Raw genomic sequence first — 22,707 nt, forward strand, 5'->3', positions numbered from 1 at the left:
GCGTTCTCCAAGGCGGCCTTCAGGACACATGACAACGCAGAATCGCTTTGCAGAAACTGATAGCCAAGTTCTGCACACATGAGGACGCCCTCAACCAGGATCTTGGGTTCATGTCACATTATCTGTAACTCCCACGACTTGCTTGGGCTTGCAAAATCTCACTAACTGTCCTGGCTAGAGACAATACACATCTCTATAACCTGTGCTTAACCCTTTCTCCACTCACATTGTCTGTACAGTTACGCCTTGATTACCTGTAAAGACTTGCATTCCAACCATTATCTTGTAAATTGAATTTGTGTCTATATATGCCCTGTTTGTGAACACAGCTCCTCACTCACCTGATGAAGGAGCAGCACTCTGAAAGCTTGTGCTACCAAATAAACCTGTTGGACTTTAACCTGGTGTTGTGAGACAGCTTGCTGTGCTTACCCCAGTCCAATGCTGGCATCTCCACATCATGACCTCCCCTGTAGCCAGTGCAGATACAAAGATTTCTCTCAAGGCCCCAGCGATTTCTTCCCTTGCCTCTCTCAGTAATGAGTACTTTGTACCTGTGTTACTAAGGAAGAGGATGCTGACAAAAGTATTGAAGAAGGAGATAAGGGCATTCCTAGTAGCTACAGGTCTGGTCAATTAAATATCAGCAGCACATATTTGTAGAATGTGGATCATTCTTGACTAATTGTGAATGTTTCATCACTGAATGAGTTTTACGGCTGGGATAGACAGCTTTATGATCTCGCAGGGAATTGAGGGATATGGGAAGCGGGTGAGAAAGTTTGAAGTTCATGATCATCTCAAATGGGGCAGGCTCGATGGGCATTATGGTCCACTACTCCTGTTTCTTGTGTTCAGTTGACTGCAACAGGACATAGGCTAGCAGAATGGACTAACAATTGGCAAATAGAATTGAATACAGTAAGAAGTTTAACAACACCAGGTTAAAGTCCAACAGGTTTATTTGGTAGCAAAAGCCACACAAACTTTCGGAGCCCCAAGCCCCTTCTTCAGGTGAGTGGGAATTCTGTTCACAAACAGGGCACATAAAGACACAGACTCAATTTACATGAATAATGGTTGGAATGCGAATACACAGCTTATCAAGTCTTTAAGATACAAACAATGTGAGTGGAGAGAGCATCAAGACAGGCTAAAAAGATGTGTATTGTCTCCAGACAGGATAGCCAGTGAAACTCTGCAGGTCCAGGCAGGCTGTGGGGATTACAAATAGTGTGACATGAACCCAATATCCCGGTTGAGGCCGTCCTCATGTGTGCGGAACTTGGCTATCAGTTTCTGCTCAGAGACTCTGCGCCGTCGTGTGTCGTGAAGGCCGCCTTGGAGAACGCTTACCCGAATATCAGAGGCCGAATGCCTGTGACCGCTGAAGTGCTCCTCAACCGGGATATTGGGTTCATGTCACACTATTTGTAATCCCCACAGCCTGCCTGGACCTGCAGAGTTTCATTGGCTGTCCTGTCTGGAGACAATACGCATCTTTTTAGCCTGTCTTGATGCTCTCTCCACTCACATTGTTTGTATCTTAAAGACTTGATTAGCTGTAAGTATTCGCATTCCAACCATTATTCATTTAAATTGAGTCTGTGTCTTTATATGCCCTGTTTGTGAACAGAATTCCCACTCACCTGAAGAAGGGGCTTGGGACTCCGAAAGCTTGTGTGGCTTTTGCTACCAAATAAACCTGTTGGACTTTAACCTGGTGTTGTTAAACTTCTTACTGTGTTTACCCCAGTCCAACGCCGGCATCTCCACATCATAAATAGAATTGAATACAGAAAGGTGTGAGATGATGTATTTTGGCAGAAGGGATAGGCAGTAATTTAGACTTCATGGCACCGTTCTAATGATGTATCAGACAGCGGGACTCGAGGTTTCATGTGCCCAGATCTTTGAAGATGGGGGCAGGGCATATTGCGAAAGTAAAAAGCAAAGTATATGGGACCTTCGGCTTCAATAGAAAAGCAAGAACGTTTTCCTGAGTCTTAACAAAGTTCTGGCAAGAGGAGATATGAGGAAAAGCATTTTTACCCAGAGTGATAATGGCCTGCAACCTGTTGCCTTCAAGAATGGTGGAAGTGGAGACGATTAATGATATCAATGGGAATTTGGATGGACACTTAAAGCAGATAAACTTGCAAGACTATGGGGATAGAGTGGGGAAATGGGATTGTCTGGATTGCTCTACAGAGAACTGGCAAGGACTCACTGGGCTAAATGGCTTCCTTCTGTCAGTTATGACTCTGAAACTTCACTTTAAGGTTTCAATGAGCACTGCATAAACTCGGTGCTGTTCTTGTTTGTTTTGGTTTTATAGATACCATGTAGGGAACTAATTTTTTTTTTAACTTTCCTTTACAGAGCAACTGTGGTGAGAAGATCAGAATCCGCAAAGTGTTGATGAACTCCCCCGAGATAATCACTATCGGTCTGGTCTGGGACTCGGATCATTCTGATCTTGCTGAAGATGTCATCCATAGCTTAGGAACATGCCTCAAACTAGGAGATGTAAGATGGTCATTATTGTTTATTATTGGACAATATAGAAACAGCATTGAGTACTTTGTATCCATTTTTAGAAAATACCAGCAGTAACAAGGAACCTAAACCAAGTCAAGCAGGTGACCTTAATTGAAGCAAAGGAGAAAATAATGGGACTTAAGATAGGCACATGTCCAGTATCTGATTATTTTCACCCCAAAGAATTTAAAACAAATTGGTGAGTGAATTAGAAAATTTGCCAAAATTTTCTTGAGGTCTCCAGATTCAGGAAGTGTGCCTTTTGATTGATTGGAAAATTATGAATAGCACACTTGTATTTACGAAGAGCAGACCCATCAGTTTAACATCAGCTGGGGGGGGAGGAGGGTGGAGGGGGAGGTGGGATTAGTTACTGGAAGTTATCAGCAACTGAGCGCTTGAATTGAATTGGATTAATAATGGGTATGTCATATCTGACGAAACTCGTTAGATTTCTTGAAACCAGGAGCAAGGTGGACAGGGGACGTTCTTTAGTGGTTGCCTAAATGGCTTTCCAGAATACATTTGTTAAGGTCCCGTACAAGAGATAGTTAGCAAAAATGAAAGCAGACAGAATTGGATACAATTTTTTTTAACATAGATTGATACATAGGTAGGAGACGAAGATTTGGGAGAAGAATGAATATTTTGTGGTTGAAGGGATGTGACGGGTGGTGTTGCTCAGGATTCTGCACTGGGGCCTCAGCTTTACATCATATGGATGGAGGAGTCAAAATTTGTATTTCTAGGTTCAGGGCATAATAAGCTGTGTCGATGGGAACATGAAGTTACAAAGAGACAGGGACAAAGTGAATGAATAAAGTTGTATCGGGTGGAGTTCAGAGTGGAGAAATATGAGATGATTCAATATGGGCTTGAGTAAGATAAATTGGAATGTTTTCAGAATGATTGAACTAGAACTGTAAAAAAAAGGGTTGGGTAAGGAACCATTGTAAGTTAGTGCACAGGCACACAAAGTAATTGGAACAGATGGGGAAGACAGGTTACATCAACTTGAGTTTAAAAGATTCAGGTGTGATCTGATTGAAATCTTTAACATGATGATAAAGGTATTTGAGTGGATAGCTAGCAAGAAGCCATTTCCACTGGTGGGAAAATCAGAACCAAGAGGCACAATCTTTAATATTAGAACTAGGAATTTTAGGAGTGAAATCTGGAAGCACTTTCAAAGGGGTAGTGGAAATCTGGAACTTTTCCCTTAAAAAGTAATGGATGTCTGCTCAACTGAAATTTTGAAGATTAACATAGAAAAATACAGCACAAACAGGCCCTTCGGCCCACAAGTTGCGCCAGTCATGTCCCTACCTAGGCTGATATATAGGCTTACCTTCAATCCTATTAAGTTCCAGTTCCAATAGATTTTTTTTTTGGTCATTATATCAGGGGATATGGGTTAGAGACAGGGAAATGGAGATGAACCAGGACCTAATACAATAGCAGAATAGGCTTAAAAATAGGAAGTGTTCGAAAAACTCAGCATGTCTGGCAGCATTTGTGGAGAGAGAAACAGCGTTCACCTTTTGAGCCCAGTGTGACTTTTCTTTGGAACTGGGTTTGAGTTCCAATAAAGAGACATTGGATTCAAAATGTGTACTCTGTTTCCTTCTCTAAGATGCTGACAGACTTGCTGAAATTTTCTCACACTTCATTTTTATTTCAGATCTCCAGAATCCAGTGTTTCGCTTTATCATAGAATCCCTACAGTACAGAAGGAGGCCATTCGGTCCATCGAATCTGTACCGACCACAATCCCACCCAGGCCCTTTTTCCCAGAAACCCACGCATTTAATCCCCCTGACACATGGGTCAGTTTAGCATGGCCAATGAACCTAACCCGCACATCTCTGGACTGTGGGAGGAAACCCATGCGGATACGGGGAGAACTTGCAAACTCCGCACAGACAGTGACCCGAGGCCGGAATTGAACCTGGGACCCTGGCGCTGTGAGGCAGCAATGCTAACTACTGTGCCACTGTGTCGCCTTTGTTATAACAGAACAGGCTTGATGGGTTGAATGGCCAATTCTTGCTCCTATGTTTTAATGTGTACGATAGACAGAGCCACACTGTCCATTTATCATTGATGAGCTGAAGATTTGTTTTGTAGACATTTAATCTTTGTAAAGGCTAAAACTTACCAAGTATAATTTTTAGATCGTAGAAAGTCTGTTAGCAATTGCACTCATAAAAGCAAGTTTGTTATCCGTGTGATTTTGGTTTTAATACAGTTTATTTATTCTGCATTAATGTTGCTTCTTTCACCACTCATTGTTTCAAATACAGATCAATTGGCTTATAGTTTTGCAAGCTGGTTTGTAGAGAACTATCCTTTGTAAAACTTTGTTATCCTGGTCATACATAGAATAAGTAGAATATTGGGAGTTAATAAAGATGTGAAGCTAGACTGTGTTCTTGGTTTAAGAAAGAGTTTTTATTTTGGCTTTTACACAATGTATTTCAGGCGGAAATCAGCTTTGAGGTTATTGACCAGCAGCCTATTTTGTACATTTTTTTTGCATCTTAGAGCAGGTTTTGGCAACAGAAGTTTCAGGCTACTTTGAAAGCTTTCATCATTGTAAAAAAGATTGAATTAATTTATTGCATCAACCATTTGGCAGCATTCACTGCACGACTTCTGTAAAATGCTGCATACTGATGTGGCTCTCAAATTCTGCTGCTATGGATTTAAAAATACAGTTATTGTGCGAGGGTCAGTCTGGGGATTTTATTTGTGATTTGGTTAGATTTTGCGAAGGAAAAGCTGTTTTACAATGTTGTGCCATGTTTCAATTCCGTGTTTGGAAAATGGGAATAATTGTTTGCTGGTTACCTTAGCAGCAGGAAAGCTTATAGCTTTCTTTTTAAATGCCATTTTACCTATTAAAACATTTGACACAGAGACCTGAAGCTTTAATTAAGTCTTGGAATATCCATTAATTGCATTGCACTTTTTTCTAAGTGGTAGCATTGCGGTCTGGAATGCAGAAATCAAATCAGTCAGAAACTGACCAAATAACTCAGCAGTCCCAGCATTTGTTATGGTAACTGTATGTTTCTTTTCAGTAATTGTCTTGTCAATTTGAGTCTATTTTCCACATTCCACTTGATTATCATGTATTATTTCAGTCCTATGGAAACAGCAAAAAATGAAACTCTTTCTGAATTTAAAAATGAATTGTAGTTTTTTGTTCTGGGCCTCAAACTATATTTGTACTATTGCATTCAGATTAGAAACTGAAATCACTTTGCACCAGCTCTACAATTGTTGTGTAAATGTAGTCTTAGTCCATTGTCTAAAACCTTCATCGATCATGTTGGTCAGACCTATATTGAACCAAAAATATCTGACAAACTTGATGGTTATTAACAGTAAAACGGATTTTAAAATAATTGTTGCTATTTTCATGATATGAGACTATCACAATTCGCTCTTGGCCAGTCTACAGTGAGATGGAAAAAGTAAAGCAAAGAATGTAGAAACTCAATATTAGCCACAAAATTTGTTTATGTTCCTCTCAGACTTTTCCTCCAATGCTATGAATAATTTTCCTCTTACAATTCCCTCATTAATGAATGACCTGTAAACCCCCTTGAGTATCTTCCAGAATATTTTGGAGCCTTGGTGCCTGCAACATAGTGTGGTTTCCAACAAGGTCACACTGCAAGCAAATTCAGCATGCTAGCCTCTTAAAATAGGAAGATTGACTTGCACATAACACTGACTATTGTTTGATTCCAGATAATTTAATCAGTGTTTCATCTTGTACATTTGTTGATGAGATTTGCCGTTTTGTTTTCTGAAAGGTTAGAATAACTAAAGCAAGGATTGATACAGATATTTCTCTCCCTTGTAAACTAAAGCTGCTTTAGATGTAGTCCACCACAATTTCATCTGGGTCCTATGGATATTCTTTATATTTTACAGCTGTTTTATCGGGTGACAGATGACAAAGCTAAACACACAGAGCTCTATTTGGTAGGGATGGTGTGTTACTATGGTAAACACTATTCCACCTTCTTTTTCCAAACGAAGATTCGCAAATGGATGTATTTTGATGATGCCCATGTGAAAGAGGTATGAATTCTTTACCCAAAATGCTGCAATTTTGCATTGATGTATTTTAGTTTGAATCATAATATTACTGACATTTAAGTGGTGAATTAGCTCAGTGTAGGCGATAACTGCATTCAGTGCATGAATAAAGTAACTGTGACAGCCTTGTGTTCAGCTGTCTTATGCTTAGCTCATGCCTTTGCTTCCCCTGTATATGATTTATAATGATGCTTGAACTGTAAATTTAGACAGTCATGTCTGAATGAATGTTGCTGGAAGGCAACCACACACACAGTGCCCCCCCCCCCTCCCCCCCCCCCCCCCCCCCCCCAACTCTGAAGCTGCTTCTCAGTGCACGTTACAACGAGAGAAAAAATTCCAAGGGGAGGACCTGTCATCCATGGTTAACTAAAAAAGTTAAAAATTGTATTATAGTTAAAGAAAAATCATATATTTGTGCAAAGATGAATGGCAGGTCAGAAGATTGGATGGAATATAAAGAACATCAAAGAATGACAAGATTAATAAGCAGGGAAAGACTAGAGTACAAGACAAAGCTAGCTAGTAAGAGTTTCTACAGCTATTTAAATAACAAAACCGTTAACAGTATGATGGCCGGACCAATGGAAAGTGTGTTTGGGGAATTGGTAATGGAAAGTAAGGCTACGGCAGGTGAATTAATTTCCATTAGTCTTCACTGTCGAGGACACAAGTAAATTCCCAGAAATAGCTGTAAATCAGGAAATGGAAGGGAGGAACTGGCGAAAATTAAAAATCACCAGTTAAGTGGTACGGAGTAAATTGTAGGGACTGCGGGCTGAAAAATCCTCAGGTCTGGAAGGACTTCATGCTAAGGTCTTGAAAGAAGTGGTTAATGAGATAGTTAATGCATTGGTTTTAATTTTCTAAAATTCCCTAGATTTGGGAGGGTTCCATTCGATTGGAAGACAGCAAATGTTGTTCCTTTATTCAGAAGGGGTGGGGGTGGGAACAGAGCACAAAACATCATTCATAGGGAAAATGTTAAGAAGCCATTATTAAAGATATAGCGGGACACTTGGAAAAATTCAAGGTAATCAGGCAGTCAACATTGTTTTATGAAAGGGAAATCATGTTTAATCGATTTATTTCTCAATGGAAGTGAATGAATACATTGTTTGCTATTGTTGCAAAGTGTAAATTGCTCCAGTTTCCTGATCCTGCACAGACATAAATGGGTTAACACACAACAAGATCCAGTACAATTTAAGTTCTATGAAGGCCATGTTTTTAGATGTATTCGAATTATGAATGCCTGTGTAACAGAAGTTGAAACTGTTTGTGTGAATAATGCAATACAGTAACAACACTCGTGTTGCAATTCTTTGTACTTTCAATTTAGATTGGACCCAAATGGAAAGACGTAGTGACCAGATGCATTAAGAGCCACTATCAGCCATTGCTCCTTTTGTATGCAGATCCAAGAGGCACTCCTGTGTCTGTACAAGATCTGCCCCTGGCAGATTCTCATCAGTACAGCAGAACATGTTATGACAGTGAGGATTCAGGTAATTATGACTTATTATTTTAAAGGCTTTAAAGTGAGTGCGTGTAAGTATTCAGGGGTCGAGACTTCAGTTCCATGGATAGGGTGGAAAATTTGGGGTTGTTCTCCACAGAGAAGAAAGATTTGAGAGGAGGTTTGATAGAGGTGTTCCAAACTATCAGAAATCTTGATGGAAGAAATAAAGAGAAACTATTTTCATTGACAGGAATGTCAACAAGTAGAGGACACCAGTTTAAAGCAAAAGACAACATGAGAGAGTGTTTTTGTGCAACAGGTGGTTAGGATCTGGAATATATTGTCTAGTAGATTTTTTTGGCGAGGGGGGCTTTCAAAAGGGAGATGGATCAGCAGCTGAAGGGGCGAAATTTCCAGGGCTATAGGGTAAAGACCGAACAGTCGGACTAGTTAAACTGATGTGGCAGAGAGCCGGCACATATTCAACAGGCTAAATGTGCTGTAATATTTCTATGATTGATTTTTTTTAAAAATCCCTAGTTGCATTTGGCTCAGCATGACCAGGTGGAGGAATGGGTCTGGAGGAATGGGCCTGTAGGAATGTCTTATTTCCAGGTTCCCTTCCAAATCACTCACTGTTTCGTCTTGAAGTAAGTTGCTATTCAAAAAAAAAGTTGCTATTCCTTCATTGTCACTGGATCAAAATCCAGGAACTCCCTACCAAACACTATGGACATGCCTACAGCACATGGACTGCAGCAGCTTAAGAAGGTGGCTCACCACCAAATTGTCAAGGGAAAATAGGGATGGGCAGTAAATGCGGTTCTTGCCATCAGCGACCTATTATTCTGTGAACTAACTCTAGAAACTGAAGTATTAATATAGCCTTTGTTTTGAAATTGATTTTCATTTGTTGTGAAATGGTCTGTTTTTACAAATGTTCACCAACTTCCTCTGGAAACTTAATGTTTATTCCAAAAATTAGGTTTTGCTGGTGAGAATGAGAGCAGTCTTTTCCTGTGTAGAGTTAGTGCCAGACTTTCTTGTGCCTTTTTTTGAAACTTGTTCAGAATGCCATTAGTAAGTGGAGTCATGAGAGCAAATTGAAAAATAGCATTAGAAATGCAACATTGGTAAATGCACTACCAGTGTTACTGAGATGCACAATTTTAATCCTCCAACCTCTACTGTGGTAGCAGATTTCAGATGGCACTTCAGTTTGCCGTTACACTTTTGGTTAGACTGAGATTCAGCAAAAGGACAGTGCGCAAGAGAACATTGGCTAATGGCAGAATCAGGCCTGATCACAGCATTAATTGTCGAGGCCACTTTAAGAAGGGGCAATACATGCCCAGGCACCAGAGGGTCGCTAGTTCCTCTGGAATGGCACTCAGGTTTTGGAATTGAAAGGTAGGGAAAGGTGAGAACATGGAGAAGGGAGTTGTTAGTTGTTGCTGTATTTCTGCTCATTAGTTCCCCTGCATTTGTCATCTTCAGTCACTGTTCCAACCAATATATTCACAATCAAAGCACACAAACTTTTATTGCAATTCTTTGTTGTAATTCTTTCCATCTCCCAGTGCTGACAATGGGATTCACTTATTAAGGATTTAATATTCTTTAGATATATTGTTTGGGGAAAGTTTGTATCAAGTGTTTACTTGTTAAGCACAGTACTTGGTTTCCTGTTTCTAACTGATAAAGGTGACCATGTAGCGATTACGTTTTGAAGCTATTTTCCTTGAAAGTTGCTGATTTTGAAAGCCTTGTGTGTAGATTAAGACTTGATTCATTGGTGCCTGACTGTTGTAAAAAGATAAGGCTTCTGTCTCCTCTGCTGGCTTTCACTCCCTTGAAAGTGTTTGCCACAACTGGTCTGCAGCAAAGCCGATTGAGATGACAGGTATAACTGGAATTTGTGACGTGCTCTGGATAGTCTTACTGGCTGATGTTTTTATGTTTTTATGGCTTGTCTTTTTGCAGGAAGAGAGCCGTCTATATCAAGTGACAGCAGGACAGATTCTTCTAATGAGAGCTACCATTACAAACACAGTCATCATGAGTCTACGGTCAGCCATTTCTCCTCTGACTCGCAGGGTACAGTGATTTATAACATGGAGAATGATACAGCTTCTCAGAGCAGCAGGGACACAGGTACTATAAATTTAAAACTGATGCATAGCCTTAAGAATCGAAAATCAATCTCTGGCAGTGCAGATCCTGGCAAAATGGATTAAATTAAGATAATAAAGGATTGTAAATTTAGAATTTTTATCATAAATTGAAGTGTAATTAAAAACTGAAAAAGAAATTGATTCAATTCTCATAAATGTTCCATCCAAGTCTTTAAGCGGAGGTGTTTTTTTTTTAAAAGACCATTTGAAAATATAGGTCATATTTGAGTACATAACCTGTTAAGGGAACTAAATCTTGTATTTTCCTTTTTTTAAAAAAACTTATGGGTTCAGAGAAATTAGCTAATACTTTTAATGCATTGTAGTATGGAATAGACATGTCATTTCATCCAGTATATTAACTGCCAAACTGAAATTGAAGTATTTTAATCACCCAAAATAATCTCCATAAAGTCTGGGGAAACTTCTTGAGTATCAGTAACCTGGTCACTTTTTAACAAGTGGTTACCATATCTGTTAGCTATTCTGCAATCACTTGCAGGTTTTGATGCTGTTTAAATGGGTCACTGCTTGCTGTGTTATGGACACTATTGATTGATCAGCCAGCTTGACAAGCCAGAGGGACTGGGAATGGTAAACCAATCATTGGGAAGTGGGGAGTTTTCTAATGAGGCCGCAGGTAATCCAGTAAACTCAATCCCCCATTGATGGGGTGATCATGGTTGCACAGGCAATCAAAAAATTATCGATGCTTTGTATTAGTAAGCCACATAGCCTTAGGCTGAAGTTCAGCAGTACATCTGTACCAAACCTTGCCTAAGCTCTCTGTGGTTAATAAATCAAGTGTGTGTAACTCTCAAAACAGCTCTTGCCATTAAACAATCTTGCAACCTAAAAAACGTTGAATACATTTGAAGGTATAATAAAAAGAAAAGAATGCCAAGCCAAAGAAGTATTTGTTAGGAAGAAGGTTGCAGAAGGAACTCTGCAGGTGGAAGGAGCTGGCCTTTGTAATGATGAGGATATTGAGCCTGAGGCTTTGCTTTGGGTTGAGGAGGACAACAAGATTATAAGAATCTTGTTCAACTGCAGAGGCAGGCGGAAACAGTGGCATAGGTGTAGAGTTTGTAGTAAATGCTGAAGGTGCCTGTAAGACCAGTCTCAACAAAAACTGAAGGAAATTATGATTGATCTAGTTCGTGGACAAAGACCCTGGAGGAGTTTAGAGCAATGGAAAGGTAGAAATGGATGTCATCAGCACACATATGAAAGTTGAACCTCTACCTGGCGTTGATGTCACTAATGCGCAGTAGTTGTTGAGGAAAAGGAGGAAATGATCATTGGGACTCTGGGGAGGGGGGGGGACACAGAATGCAGAAAGAGAAACTTGCTGGATATATCCTGGCTACCCTCATCTTAGCATAGAATCAAATGAGGACACCTCCACTGAGCTGGACAACCGTGAAGAAGCTTTAGAAGAGGCATGTGCCGTGGAATGTTAGCAGAAAGACTCAGGGTAAGGCAGTATTATTCATATTGATGACATTAATTGGCAGTTTTTTGCTGCTGTAGTAGAGGTGGGAACCTGATTGCAGAGACTCAGGCAGGGACTTGCAGTGGACATTGGCACAGATTTGGAGATTGTGTGGATTTCTTAGTAGCTTGGGTTGAACACTTTTGACCATGATGATGGGTTTCATTGACTGTTGAGCAAATGGCTGACTGTCCCTTTTAAAAGAGGGATGTGTAGAACTTTTAAGGGTAATTTTTTCAAGGACGAAATTGCACATATAATAGCATTTAAATGCAGCATGATAGGTAGGAGACTAAGATATGAAGAGGGCATAACAATTTTGCAAGGGATTGAGATAGGTTAATTGGGCAAATATTTGTCAGATTAGTATAATTTGGGAAAGTGTGAACGTGTCCTCGGGGCAGGAAGAATGGAAAAGTATCATATTATTTAGACAGATAGTGTTGCAGAACTCTTGAGATACAGAGGGATCGGGGTGTCCTGGTACATGAATCACAAAAACATATTCTGCTGGTACAGCAAGAGATTAGGAAGGCAATGGAATGTTTTTGTTTATTGCAAGGGGAATGGAATATAAAAGTAGTGAAGTTATGTACAGTTGTACAGGGCATTGGAGTACTGTACAGTTTTGATATCCATATTTAAGAGGAGATAAAATTGCATTAAAAGAAGTGCAAAGAAGGTTCATGTAGCTGATAACTGGAATGAAGTGGTTGCCTTAAGAAGAAAGGTTGGTCAGGTTAGGCCTGCATCCTTTGGAATTTAGAAGAATAAGAGGTGATCTTGTTGAATAAGATCCTGAGGTGATTTGACAGGTAGGCTGCTGCAAGGATATTTCCTCCTACGAGAGAGGTTAGAACTATGGGACACAGTTTAAAAGTAAGGGTTCTCTCATTTAAGACAGGCATGAGGAGAATGTTTTTCTCTCTCAGGTCATTGGACTGTGGAATTCTCTTCCTCCAAGAGCAATCCAGGCTGAGTCATAAGGCTGAGTTAGATCAATTCTTGACTGACAAAGGCATCAGAAGGTGATAAACAAGAAAGTTGAGACCACAATCTTATTAAATGGTGGAATGGGCTTCAGTGGCTGAATGGCCTACTCCTGCTCCAATTACTTTCAAAATTAATTTATGGGATGTGGGCATTGTTGGCTAGGCCACCATTTATTGCCCATCCTTAATTGCCTAGAGGAGGTGGTTGTGAGGTGCCTTCTTGAATCACTGCATTCTAGATGGTGGTGTTAGGGAGAGAGTTCCAGGCTTTTTCACCCAGTGACAGTGAAGGAACAGAAAATCTATGTCTTCATATGACATGGGAAGCTTGGAATGGATAAGAAAGATAGGCAATTGGAGTTAGAAAGATTTTTTTTTACAATTTCCAGTAGAGCTTTTGAAATTATATATATTTGTGTAGGCTCTCATGCTCTCAAAACTAAATTTATCAGTAGTGAGGGAACCTCAATGCATTTGAGATGTGTGATCAGTAACTGCAGTGTAATTACATTCAAAGACACAGCGTTGTTTGATAATGCTAAAATGTTGCTATCATGCATTACAGGTAATATTTTCACCGTCATTATTAACAGTTGTGTATTAGTCAATAAGTTGGAGGCAGGGATCTATGGAGTTGTCCCTGCCAGCTTCTTTATAAATATTATTTTTATCTTGAGAAATTGATATTTTGTCTCAGGACATCATACAGACAGTGAATCTAATCACCGACCTCCTTTCAAAAAAGGGATTTCTGTGGATAGAAGGCGGAGTTCCAGCCGGCCTAGGCACCCTGATAATCGGGGGAAACCAGAGAAATCAGATGAAGTTCCGTCCTGTGGTTATCACAGTGAAGGTGAGGAAAGGAATCTATCTAGAAATGTTATAGCGATTGGAAGTGTAGGGTGGTGGGTGCCTGTGAATAGTGGGGTGCTGCTCTTGTGCATGCTTTAGCCTTTGTGTCTTTCGTGTCTGAAATTGTAGGTGAAACACTGAAAGAAAAGCAAGCCCCGAGAGCTGGACCAAAACCTGCTACTAGTAGATTAAAGGACTTCAGAGAAACCATGAGCAATATTATTCATAATCGACCGTCACATAACCAAGACCAGAGTAACAGCAAATCATTTCCAGCAAAGGCGATTGAGCCTGTCGAAAATGATTGCTTCCGAATGTCAGGCGGACAGTCACGAGACTGGGAAATGGAAAGCACGAGCAGCGAATCCAAATCGAGCTTATCGAACAGGTCAAAGACTTACTTGTGGAAACCCAAACGGGAGGTCCTCAATATTGACAGTATTTTCACAAAAGAGAAAAGGAGGGTTGCATGTTATACACAGATGAATGCAACGTTCGAAGATGACACTAAAGATTATAACCACAATAAGACCGAAAGTTCAGTAGGAGTTGGGGGAGCCCCTTTAGCACTGGACAATACAAAGAATGAAGTGAAAGGCGTACACTTAAGTAATGACAGATATGAGAAGACTGGTTATCTTGGTAAAGGTATGCAACAAACTGGGATCCACAGTTTGGGAGAAAATGAATGTTTTATTCAGAGAATGGAATCTGGTTATGAAAGCAGTGAGCGCAACAGCAACAGTCCAGTGAGTTTGGATACTTCAGTTACTGATGGGATTCCAGCAGGAGTGCACAACTCTAATACCAATCCTTTCAGGTAAAATCAGGCATTTGATTACTTAGCACTTCTTGGTCATAAGTTTCATTTTGCTTCATATTGTTTGTTAAAAACACAAACGTTCAGGAACTTCCCCTTGTACAAAGCTTCTAGTCACTTTCAAAAATGTTGGTGCATATATTTTTTCCAATATCAATATTCCTAAGTGCAAATAAAATTCAAGCTTGACCGTGTGTGCAGCTTAATGTCTGATACATTTATCATGGGCTGTATATTCAGTAGCAGCAGAAAGATTGGCAATAGCACTATGGGATTTTTATTGTACTAATAGACTTTGTTTCTTTGACTGACAGTTATGATTGAAGTATAGTTTACTTCTCACTTTCAGTCAGGAAATAAATATATTGGCAAAACCACTTAATTTTAATAGGGCTTGCACGTGTGTGAATGTACATGGTACAAACCATTTAATACATTTGATACCATAAATTATAAGCATTGCTCTGCAACAACTAGATTGCAATGAAATAAATGATAGGACACAAGATGGTTTATCATAAAAATACTGCCTTGTCTTTAAGTTTGCAATCTGTTCCCTATTGCAAGGTGACACTGCTGTCTGCTGGTAGCCTCCATTTATTTCATTTTCCATTATACCTGTGGTAATTGCTATAATCCATCTGTCTAAGTGGGCACTTATGTGCCTTATAGTAAATGTCAATTTCTCTGAGGTGCTCTGTGTGTGCTGCTCTATTTGAAGGGAAACAAATGCCAAGAAACCCATCAGTTCCGGTCCTTCCTGGAAAACTGTTCCCAAGTCCAAGAGCAGCAGTGCCTTACAACAGGAATCGTCCGCAGCCTCTAAGAGCTGGGTGACTTTGCAGCAGACTTTCAGTAAGAAAACTCTTTATATCCTAATGCTTCTTCTTTCTGATGAAGGCAAATTGTGCTGATAGTGTTGTGTCTCACTTGCATGTGATGTCGTAACAAAATCATTTGTAGCTTTTCCCTCTTTCCCTCCCTGAAGTCTTTCACCAAAATATTTGTTTAAAAAATGTCATCATGGTTTGAAAATGCATGCAATGAGATGTTGAAACTGTCCTCATTCACCATTATATTGGCAAAATAACTGCTGCTGAGGTGTTTATTTACAAAGTTTAAAAAGAACAGAATACATTCCCTGAGTGCTGGTGTGGACTGATTTATTCATCCCAACTGAGGAGCAGTAACTGGGCGGCATGGTGGCATAGTGGTTAGCACTACTGCCTCACAGCGCCAGGGACCCGGGTTCGATTCCTGGCCTCGGGTCACTGTTTGCACATTCTCCCCATGTCTCCATGGGTTTGCTCCGGGTGCTCCGGTTTCCTCCCACAGTCCAAAGATGTGCAGGTTAGGTGGATTGGTCATGCTAAAATTGCCCCCTAGAGCCAGGGGGATTAGCCAGGGTAAATGCATGGGGTTATGGGGATAGGGGCCTGGGTGGTATTATGGTCGGTGCAGACTCGATGGGCCGAATGGCCTCCTTCTGCATTGTAGGATTCTATGATCTGTGAGAAAACATGCCAGTCATGAAATTCCTTTCATTTCATCCCTTCCAACAATTAGTAACTTGCATTATTTTTATCATTTTTTAAAAAGTGCAATTTTCCTTTCTAATTGATGTCAACTTGAGTTATATTCTAAGACTATGCAAAGCCTGTTGTAATAATGGATTGACTTGTATGGGTTGGCCAATGCCAGAGGTATTGTATCTCGATCATCCCTAAAAGCTGACTTTCAAGGACTCAATGGGCCGGATTTGATTCGAATTATTATTGTCACATGTATTGGGATACAGTGAAAAGTATTGTTTCTTGCGCGCTATACAGACAAAGCATACCGTTCATAGAGAAGGAAACGAGAGAGTGTAGAATGTAGTTGTTACAGCCATAGCTAGGGTGTCGAGAAAGATAAGCATTGTTAGAGAGTTTATAAGAGTTAGAATGAAGTTTGAGAAGCACAGAATGAGAGTAATAGATAGAATTTGCAGGTATGCTGGGCACAGCTTGCAAGAAGACTCCTCGCTCCGGCACAATCTTGGTTCCTTCTGCACCGCAGGGATTCTATGGGCTACCTAGTTCATCAGTAATTGGATTCAAACTCTAATTACTGTGCTGAAGGAGCAACCATCTTGTCACCACTGACTCTCCTTTTTACTTAGCACTAGGGGGCAATTTTACCATGGCCAATCCACCTAACCCGCACATTTTTGGACTGTGGGAGGAAACCGGAGCACGTGGAGGAAACCCAAGCAGACATGGGGAGAATGTGCGAACTCCACACAGACAGTGACCCAAGCCAGGAATCAAACACGGGTCCCTGGCGCTGTGAGGCAGCAGTGCTAACCACAGTGCCACCGTTCTTGAGACTTACTGTGATTTAGTCTAATACTTGCAGCAGTTAGTGATTTTGATGAGATTTCTTTTGTTACGACCTTAACAGTGAACTTGCTAAATCTATGCGTCATACTTATAACAATAACTGCCAGGGGCACACCCATGGATTGAGTAAGTAAGCATCTTGTGCTGACTATGACAGTCAGTAATAAGGTCTCTAAGGCTTGTACACTTTAAGCTGTTAAAATTACTCATGTGGCAGAGCAGCCACACCTGATTGTTTTTTTTTACTCTGTGCCCTCTCGCAAAAAATAGTTTGGAAGAATTCCATTGTTTGTCTTCTCGTTCATTGTTTTTTTTTAAAACCACAAAGCACAGACCACAAATTCTCAGCTTTGACTGAGACACGTTGAAGGCCGGGCAGTTGCTTATACAGTAACACGGTCAGCTGGTGGAGGTGTGAATGAAACAAACCATCCATGAGTGACGTGAAGATGAGATGATGCCAGGGCTGAGCACTTTCATAGAATCCTCCACATGTCCCCTTGTATCATCTGGAGTGTAGCTCCCTAACAGTGTTGCTTGAATTAGGCATTTTTTTCCCCAGGAATTAAGACTTGACTATAATAATTCTGGTTCCAGTTTTATTATTTGAAACATATGTACTTTTTAAAACAATTCTTCTGTAAGCAAGGTGAGCTCTAGCTAAGTCTGTGACTGTTAATCCTCCTGATACGTCACAGCTGTCCCCATTGCACAAGTATCTGATGGTGTGAATATTTTGCTAAGTCACCCACTGTTGCCCAGTCTCCCAGATGGTGCTCGTTGGTGTTCAATTTGTCTTTAGTTGAGTTTTTGCCTTCATTTATCTACAGCCACATAAACGCTGGAATAATTCATAGCAAAGGCAAGTGCACCATCTACTGGTGGAGAATTACTACAGCATGTGCCTGTTCCTCATTCAGCCCACACTTATTCCACGGAGCATCATAGAAAATGATGTGGAGATGCCGGCGTTGGACTGGGGTAAACACAGTAAGAAGTCTCACAACACCAGGTTAAAGTCCAACAGGTTTATTTGGTGGCAAAAGCCACTAGCTTTCGGAGCGCTGCTCCTTTGTCAGGTAAGTGGGATTTCTGTTCACAAACAGGGTATATAAAGACACAAACTCAATTTACAAAATAATGGTTGGAATGCGAGCCTTTACAGGTAATCAAGTCTTAAAAGTACAGACAATGTGAGTGGAGAGAGGGTTAAGCACAGGTTAAAGAGGTGTGTATTGTCTCCAGCCGGGACAGTTAGTGAGATTTTGCAAGCCCAGGCAAGTAGTGGGGGTTACAGATAGTGTGACATGAACCCAAGATCCCGGTTGAGGCCGTCCTCGTGTGCGGAACGTGGCTATCAGTCTCTGCTCAGCGACTCTGCGTTGTCGTGTGTCGTGAAGGCCGCCTTGGAGAACGCTTACCCGAAGATCAGAGGCTGAATGCCCATGACTGCTGAAGTGTTTCCCAACAGGAAGAGAACCCTCTTGCCTGGTGATTGTCAAGCGGTGTTCATTCATCCGTTGTCGTAGCGTCTGCATGGTCTCCCCAATGTACCATGCCACGTACATGGATGGTGTTCAGACCACTGTCCGCAACAAATTACCCAGCCTTCAGGAGAACAGTGACCACGACACCACTCAACCCTGCCACAGCAACCTCTGCAAGACGTGCCGGATCATCAACACGGATGCCATCATTTCACGTGAGAACACCATCCACCAGGTACACGGTACATACTCTTGCAACTCGGCCAACATTGTCTACCTATACGCTGCAGGAAAGGATGTCCCGAGGCATGGTACATTGGGGAGACCATGCAGACGCTACGACAATGGATGAATGAACACCGCTTGACAATCACCAGGCAGGAGTGTTCTCTTCCTGTTGGGAAACACCTCAGCAGTCACGGGCATTCAGCCTCTGATCTTCGGGTAAGCGTTCTCCAGGGCGGCCTTCACGACACACGAAAACGCAGAGTCGCTGAGCAGAGACTGATAGCCAAGTTGCGCACATATGAAGATGGCCTGAACTGGGATCTTGGGTTCATGTCACACTATCTGTAACCCCCACGAATTGCCTGGACTTGCAAAACCTCACTAACTGTCCGGGCTGGAGACAATACACATCTCTTTAACCTGTGCTTAACCCTCTCTCCACTCACATTGTCTGTACTTTTAAGACTTGATTACTGTATAAACTCGCATTCCAACCATTATTTTGTAAATTGAGTTTGTGTCTTTATATGCCCTGTTTGTGAACAGAACTCCCACTTACCTGACAAAGGAGCAGCGCTCCGAAAGCTAGTGGCTTTTGCTACCAAATAAACCTGTTGGACTTTAACCTGGTGTTGTGAGACTTCTTACTGCATCATAGAAAAAGCAGCACTCATCTTAGTGAAAGCCACTCGCACAAGACCTATATGAAGCAATTGTTTCTTCAGAAGGAACTCTTCAAAGAAGGGGTTCAATAAAGAAACATCATTACTCCAAACTTGGGGCCCCACCCTGGGCCACTCCAAGCTCTCTACAATTCTACATAGTTCCTTATTTATAGTGAATCAGCTGGTCAGCTGACTATTACATCACTCTGTAATTGGTTCCATGGTTTACTGGGTCAGCTGACTCTTACATCTTCTTCCCATTGGTCACATTACATCCAATACAAAGTTGTCACTGGTTACATTCTAACAGCAATGAGTGCTGTATAAGCCTAGTATTTGACCTTGGACTCTGAAACATCTGTGACTAGCATGTTGCAAGCTGACCAGTGTAGTTCCTTCTATCAGAGTGATAGAGAATGTGGTTGATGGGCAAACCGTGTGACTTGTCACAACAGAAACATCAAAAACATTAGCTCAACATTGGATATGAGAACGATACACTTGTACGTTTACGCTGTAGTGCCTGTCATGGTTGGGTTGCAGAGAGAAGTACAAATCTCAGGAGGAGGTGTGGGGTCACTTGAATATGCTGGTGGGTTCCTGCTCATCAGACATCTGGACTGATCCGCCAAATAACTCTCACTTAATATTTCCGGACTTCTTGATGGCACTGAACTTCCCAAGAAATCAACTTTTTTGTGCTGAGTTTTGATAATCTTCTCCCAATCCTGCTTTTACGTTCCCTTAATGGCTAGCAAGAACATTGGGAGGAAATTGCAGCAGATTAGATAAAAGCAAGTTACTGCGGATGCTCGAATCTGAAACAAAAACTGAAAATTTTGGAAAATCCAGGCAGGTCTAACAGCTTCTGTGGAGAGGGAACTGAGCTAATGTTTTGCCATCCAATGTTTCGAGTCTGGATGACAAACGTTAGCTCTGTTCCTTCTTCACATGCTGTCAGACCTGCTGGGATTTTCCGTCATTTTCTGTTTTTGTTACAGCTGATTAGAGATGGTTTCATGTTGATGGCTGTTGGGAATGTCCTTTTGTGAAGCTGTCAACAGGGGGAAAATTCAAGCCAGTGTCTGGTGTGGTCTGCAGTGATTGTTCAAGTGGAACTAAATCAACATAAATATTACACATTGGCACACAAATCACACCAAGACTAAATGGATATGATGTGCAAAATTTGTTTTTTTTTTAACCATAATCATTGGCTCATCCCTGCCAAATATTTGTTAAATGGACCCAAGCCAGATGAAGGTTTATTCACAGAATGCAAATTACTGATCTCTGCCTCCTAGCTATTAACCCAGTGTCCCACCTGACTCTGTGTACCCTCCATCCTTAATCAAACATAATCAACTCTGACCATTAACAATACTCCCATTGTAAACCTGATAATTTTCTCAGATTTGCACTGGTTTTCATTTTAATAAAGTAAAGCTGAGTTGTTAGGATGTTGCTGCGCAGCTTTACAAACTATCCTCACTAAATATCATCCTGAGATTTTGCCCCTGTTAAGGGAATGCTGATTTTGGTCCGAGTTGAGGAAAGATTTCTTCACTCAATCAAAGGGTTATGTATCTTTGTAATTCTATACTCGAGAGGGCTGTGGATGCTTCAGCGTTGAATATAAAAGGCTGGGATGCACAGACTTTTGGTGTCTCAGGGAATCAAGGCATATGGGCAGCAGGCGATAGAGTGGAGATGAAGCTGAAGATTAGCCATGATTGTAATGAATGGGAGAACAGACTCACTGGGCCACATGGTTTACTCCTGCACTTATTTCTCATGTTTTTATTTTAATCAAATACGCAAGCTATTGCCAAGTATCCTGAGCAACTGAAAACATCCTGCTGTGTAGCCCAGAAAGCTGATGTTCTGGTTTCTTTTGATCATAATTTCATAGAATCCCTACAGTGCAGAAGGAGGCCACTCGTTCCATCGAGTCTGCATCAACCACAATCCCACCCTGACCCTGTTCCCATAACCCCCCTTATTTACGCTGCTAATCCTCCTGACACTAGGGTCAATTTAGCATGGCCAACCAACCTAACCCGCACATCTTTGTGACTGTGGGAGGAAACCCACGCAGACACCCTCTATGACTCTCTAACACGGGGGGAACATGCAGACTCCGCACACAGACAGTGACCTGAGGCTGGAATTGAATCTGGGACCCTGGCACTGTGAGGCAGCAGTGCTAACCACAGTGTCACCGTGCCGCCCAAAATCAGAGTGGAGAATGTGGGCATTCCCCATCTGATAATTTATACTAAGATCCTACAACCTGGGAGATAGCTTTCATCAAACGAAAGCCAAACTCGGGGCTACATTTTTCCATCCCACCTGCCACAGGAATGGTAATGGGCAGGGATGGACTAATGCAAAGCTCCATTGACCTTGGGCAGGAATTTCCAGCCTTGGGGCGAATGCGGCCGGTAAATCCCGTCCTTGATGTTGGAACGTGGCAGGGAGCCGGAAAACTATGCTTCTTTCCATTTTTGTTTCTTAGCCTTTGAGTGAAGAAATTTGCACACAACTTCAACAAGATTTTTAACTTTATCAATAGACGAACAGATTCTGATTTGGCCGAAATTGTGTTAAATTATGCTTAGAAAATATTGCACAGTACTCACTAAAAATAGAACTATAGTGCCAGATTTGCTGGGATGAGCTCACTGGTGTTGAGGTTCTGTTTTACACTGTGCCGATACTTTGGGAAGCTTCCATGTCCCTGAATGATGGAATAATTGGCCCATGCGGTCTGCTGGTTGATAGTTTTCCTGGAAGAGCAATTCAGCAGCTACCCCTGACAAATGGTCAGTGTAAATGATGGGGAAATAACTCCCTGCCTCCCCCTCTACATCCAAAACTAACACCACACCGAAAGATGGGTCAAGTCAATCAGTGATGTGCTGTTGCCGACAAACTAAACAAAGGATTTTGAAAGGACAATCTTTGGAAGGCCTGTTCACCTGTTAATTGAAACAACTAAAATCTTCATTAATTTTGTTGGGATATTCTCGAATTGGTCGAGCTTCTCGAAATCCTCATTCTGACTTTCTGTTTACAACGGGGAAAACCATTGAGCTGCAACATTCAGAAAGTAGTGAAACTAATTTAAATCCATGTTTTTTCCCCCACTAACTGGATACAGTTACTGAAAGGTAAATTTGAACAGAATATGTATACAAAAACAAATCTGTGTCGTGTTATTGGCCAATTGTTAAATCTGCTTCATAAAGATGAAAACTTCAGTCAACCCATGCGAAGTGAGCTGGATGAGCTGGAAGAGGAGATTAAAAGAAGAACCAAAGAGGAGGAACTGAGGAGAAAGAAACTGCGGGAAAAGGAAGCAACTATGGTTTTCAACCCCCGACCAAGCAAATTCATGGACCTGGATGAGCTACAGAATCAGGGTGAGTGTTTGCCCACTGCTTCAGGTCTACATTAAGGGCAACTAATTAAAGGCACTTGTAACTTATTGCTGG

The 22,707-nt window shown here is 41.2% G+C and overlaps 1 protein-coding gene across 5 annotated transcripts in view; it reads left to right on the forward strand.

Annotated features, from left to right (window-relative positions):
• usp54a (ubiquitin specific peptidase 54a) overlaps window positions 1–22,707 on the forward strand; it is a 132,327-nt gene that overhangs the window by 92,032 nt on the left and 17,588 nt on the right. For 4 of the 5 annotated variants that reach the window (XM_078199341.1, XM_078199339.1, XM_078199342.1 and 1 more), the window contains exons 8-15: window positions 2,383–2,529; window positions 6,487–6,636; window positions 7,997–8,162; window positions 10,100–10,270; window positions 13,475–13,630; window positions 13,759–14,449; window positions 15,171–15,304; window positions 22,462–22,635. In XM_078199341.1, coding sequence (XP_078055467.1) covers window positions 2,383–2,529; window positions 6,487–6,636; window positions 7,997–8,162; window positions 10,100–10,270; window positions 13,475–13,630; window positions 13,759–14,449; window positions 15,171–15,304; window positions 22,462–22,635 — 1,789 coding nt within the window. The remainder of the gene's footprint in view (window positions 1–2,382; window positions 2,530–6,486; window positions 6,637–7,996; window positions 8,163–10,099; window positions 10,271–13,474; window positions 13,631–13,758; window positions 14,450–15,170; window positions 15,305–22,461; window positions 22,636–22,707) is intronic. The other variant, XM_078199343.1, reaches the window with a different exon arrangement.

This window comes from Mustelus asterias, chromosome 28 (genome assembly GCF_964213995.1).
Source record: "Mustelus asterias chromosome 28, sMusAst1.hap1.1, whole genome shotgun sequence".
Taxonomy (NCBI): Eukaryota; Metazoa; Chordata; class Chondrichthyes; order Carcharhiniformes; family Triakidae; genus Mustelus; species Mustelus asterias.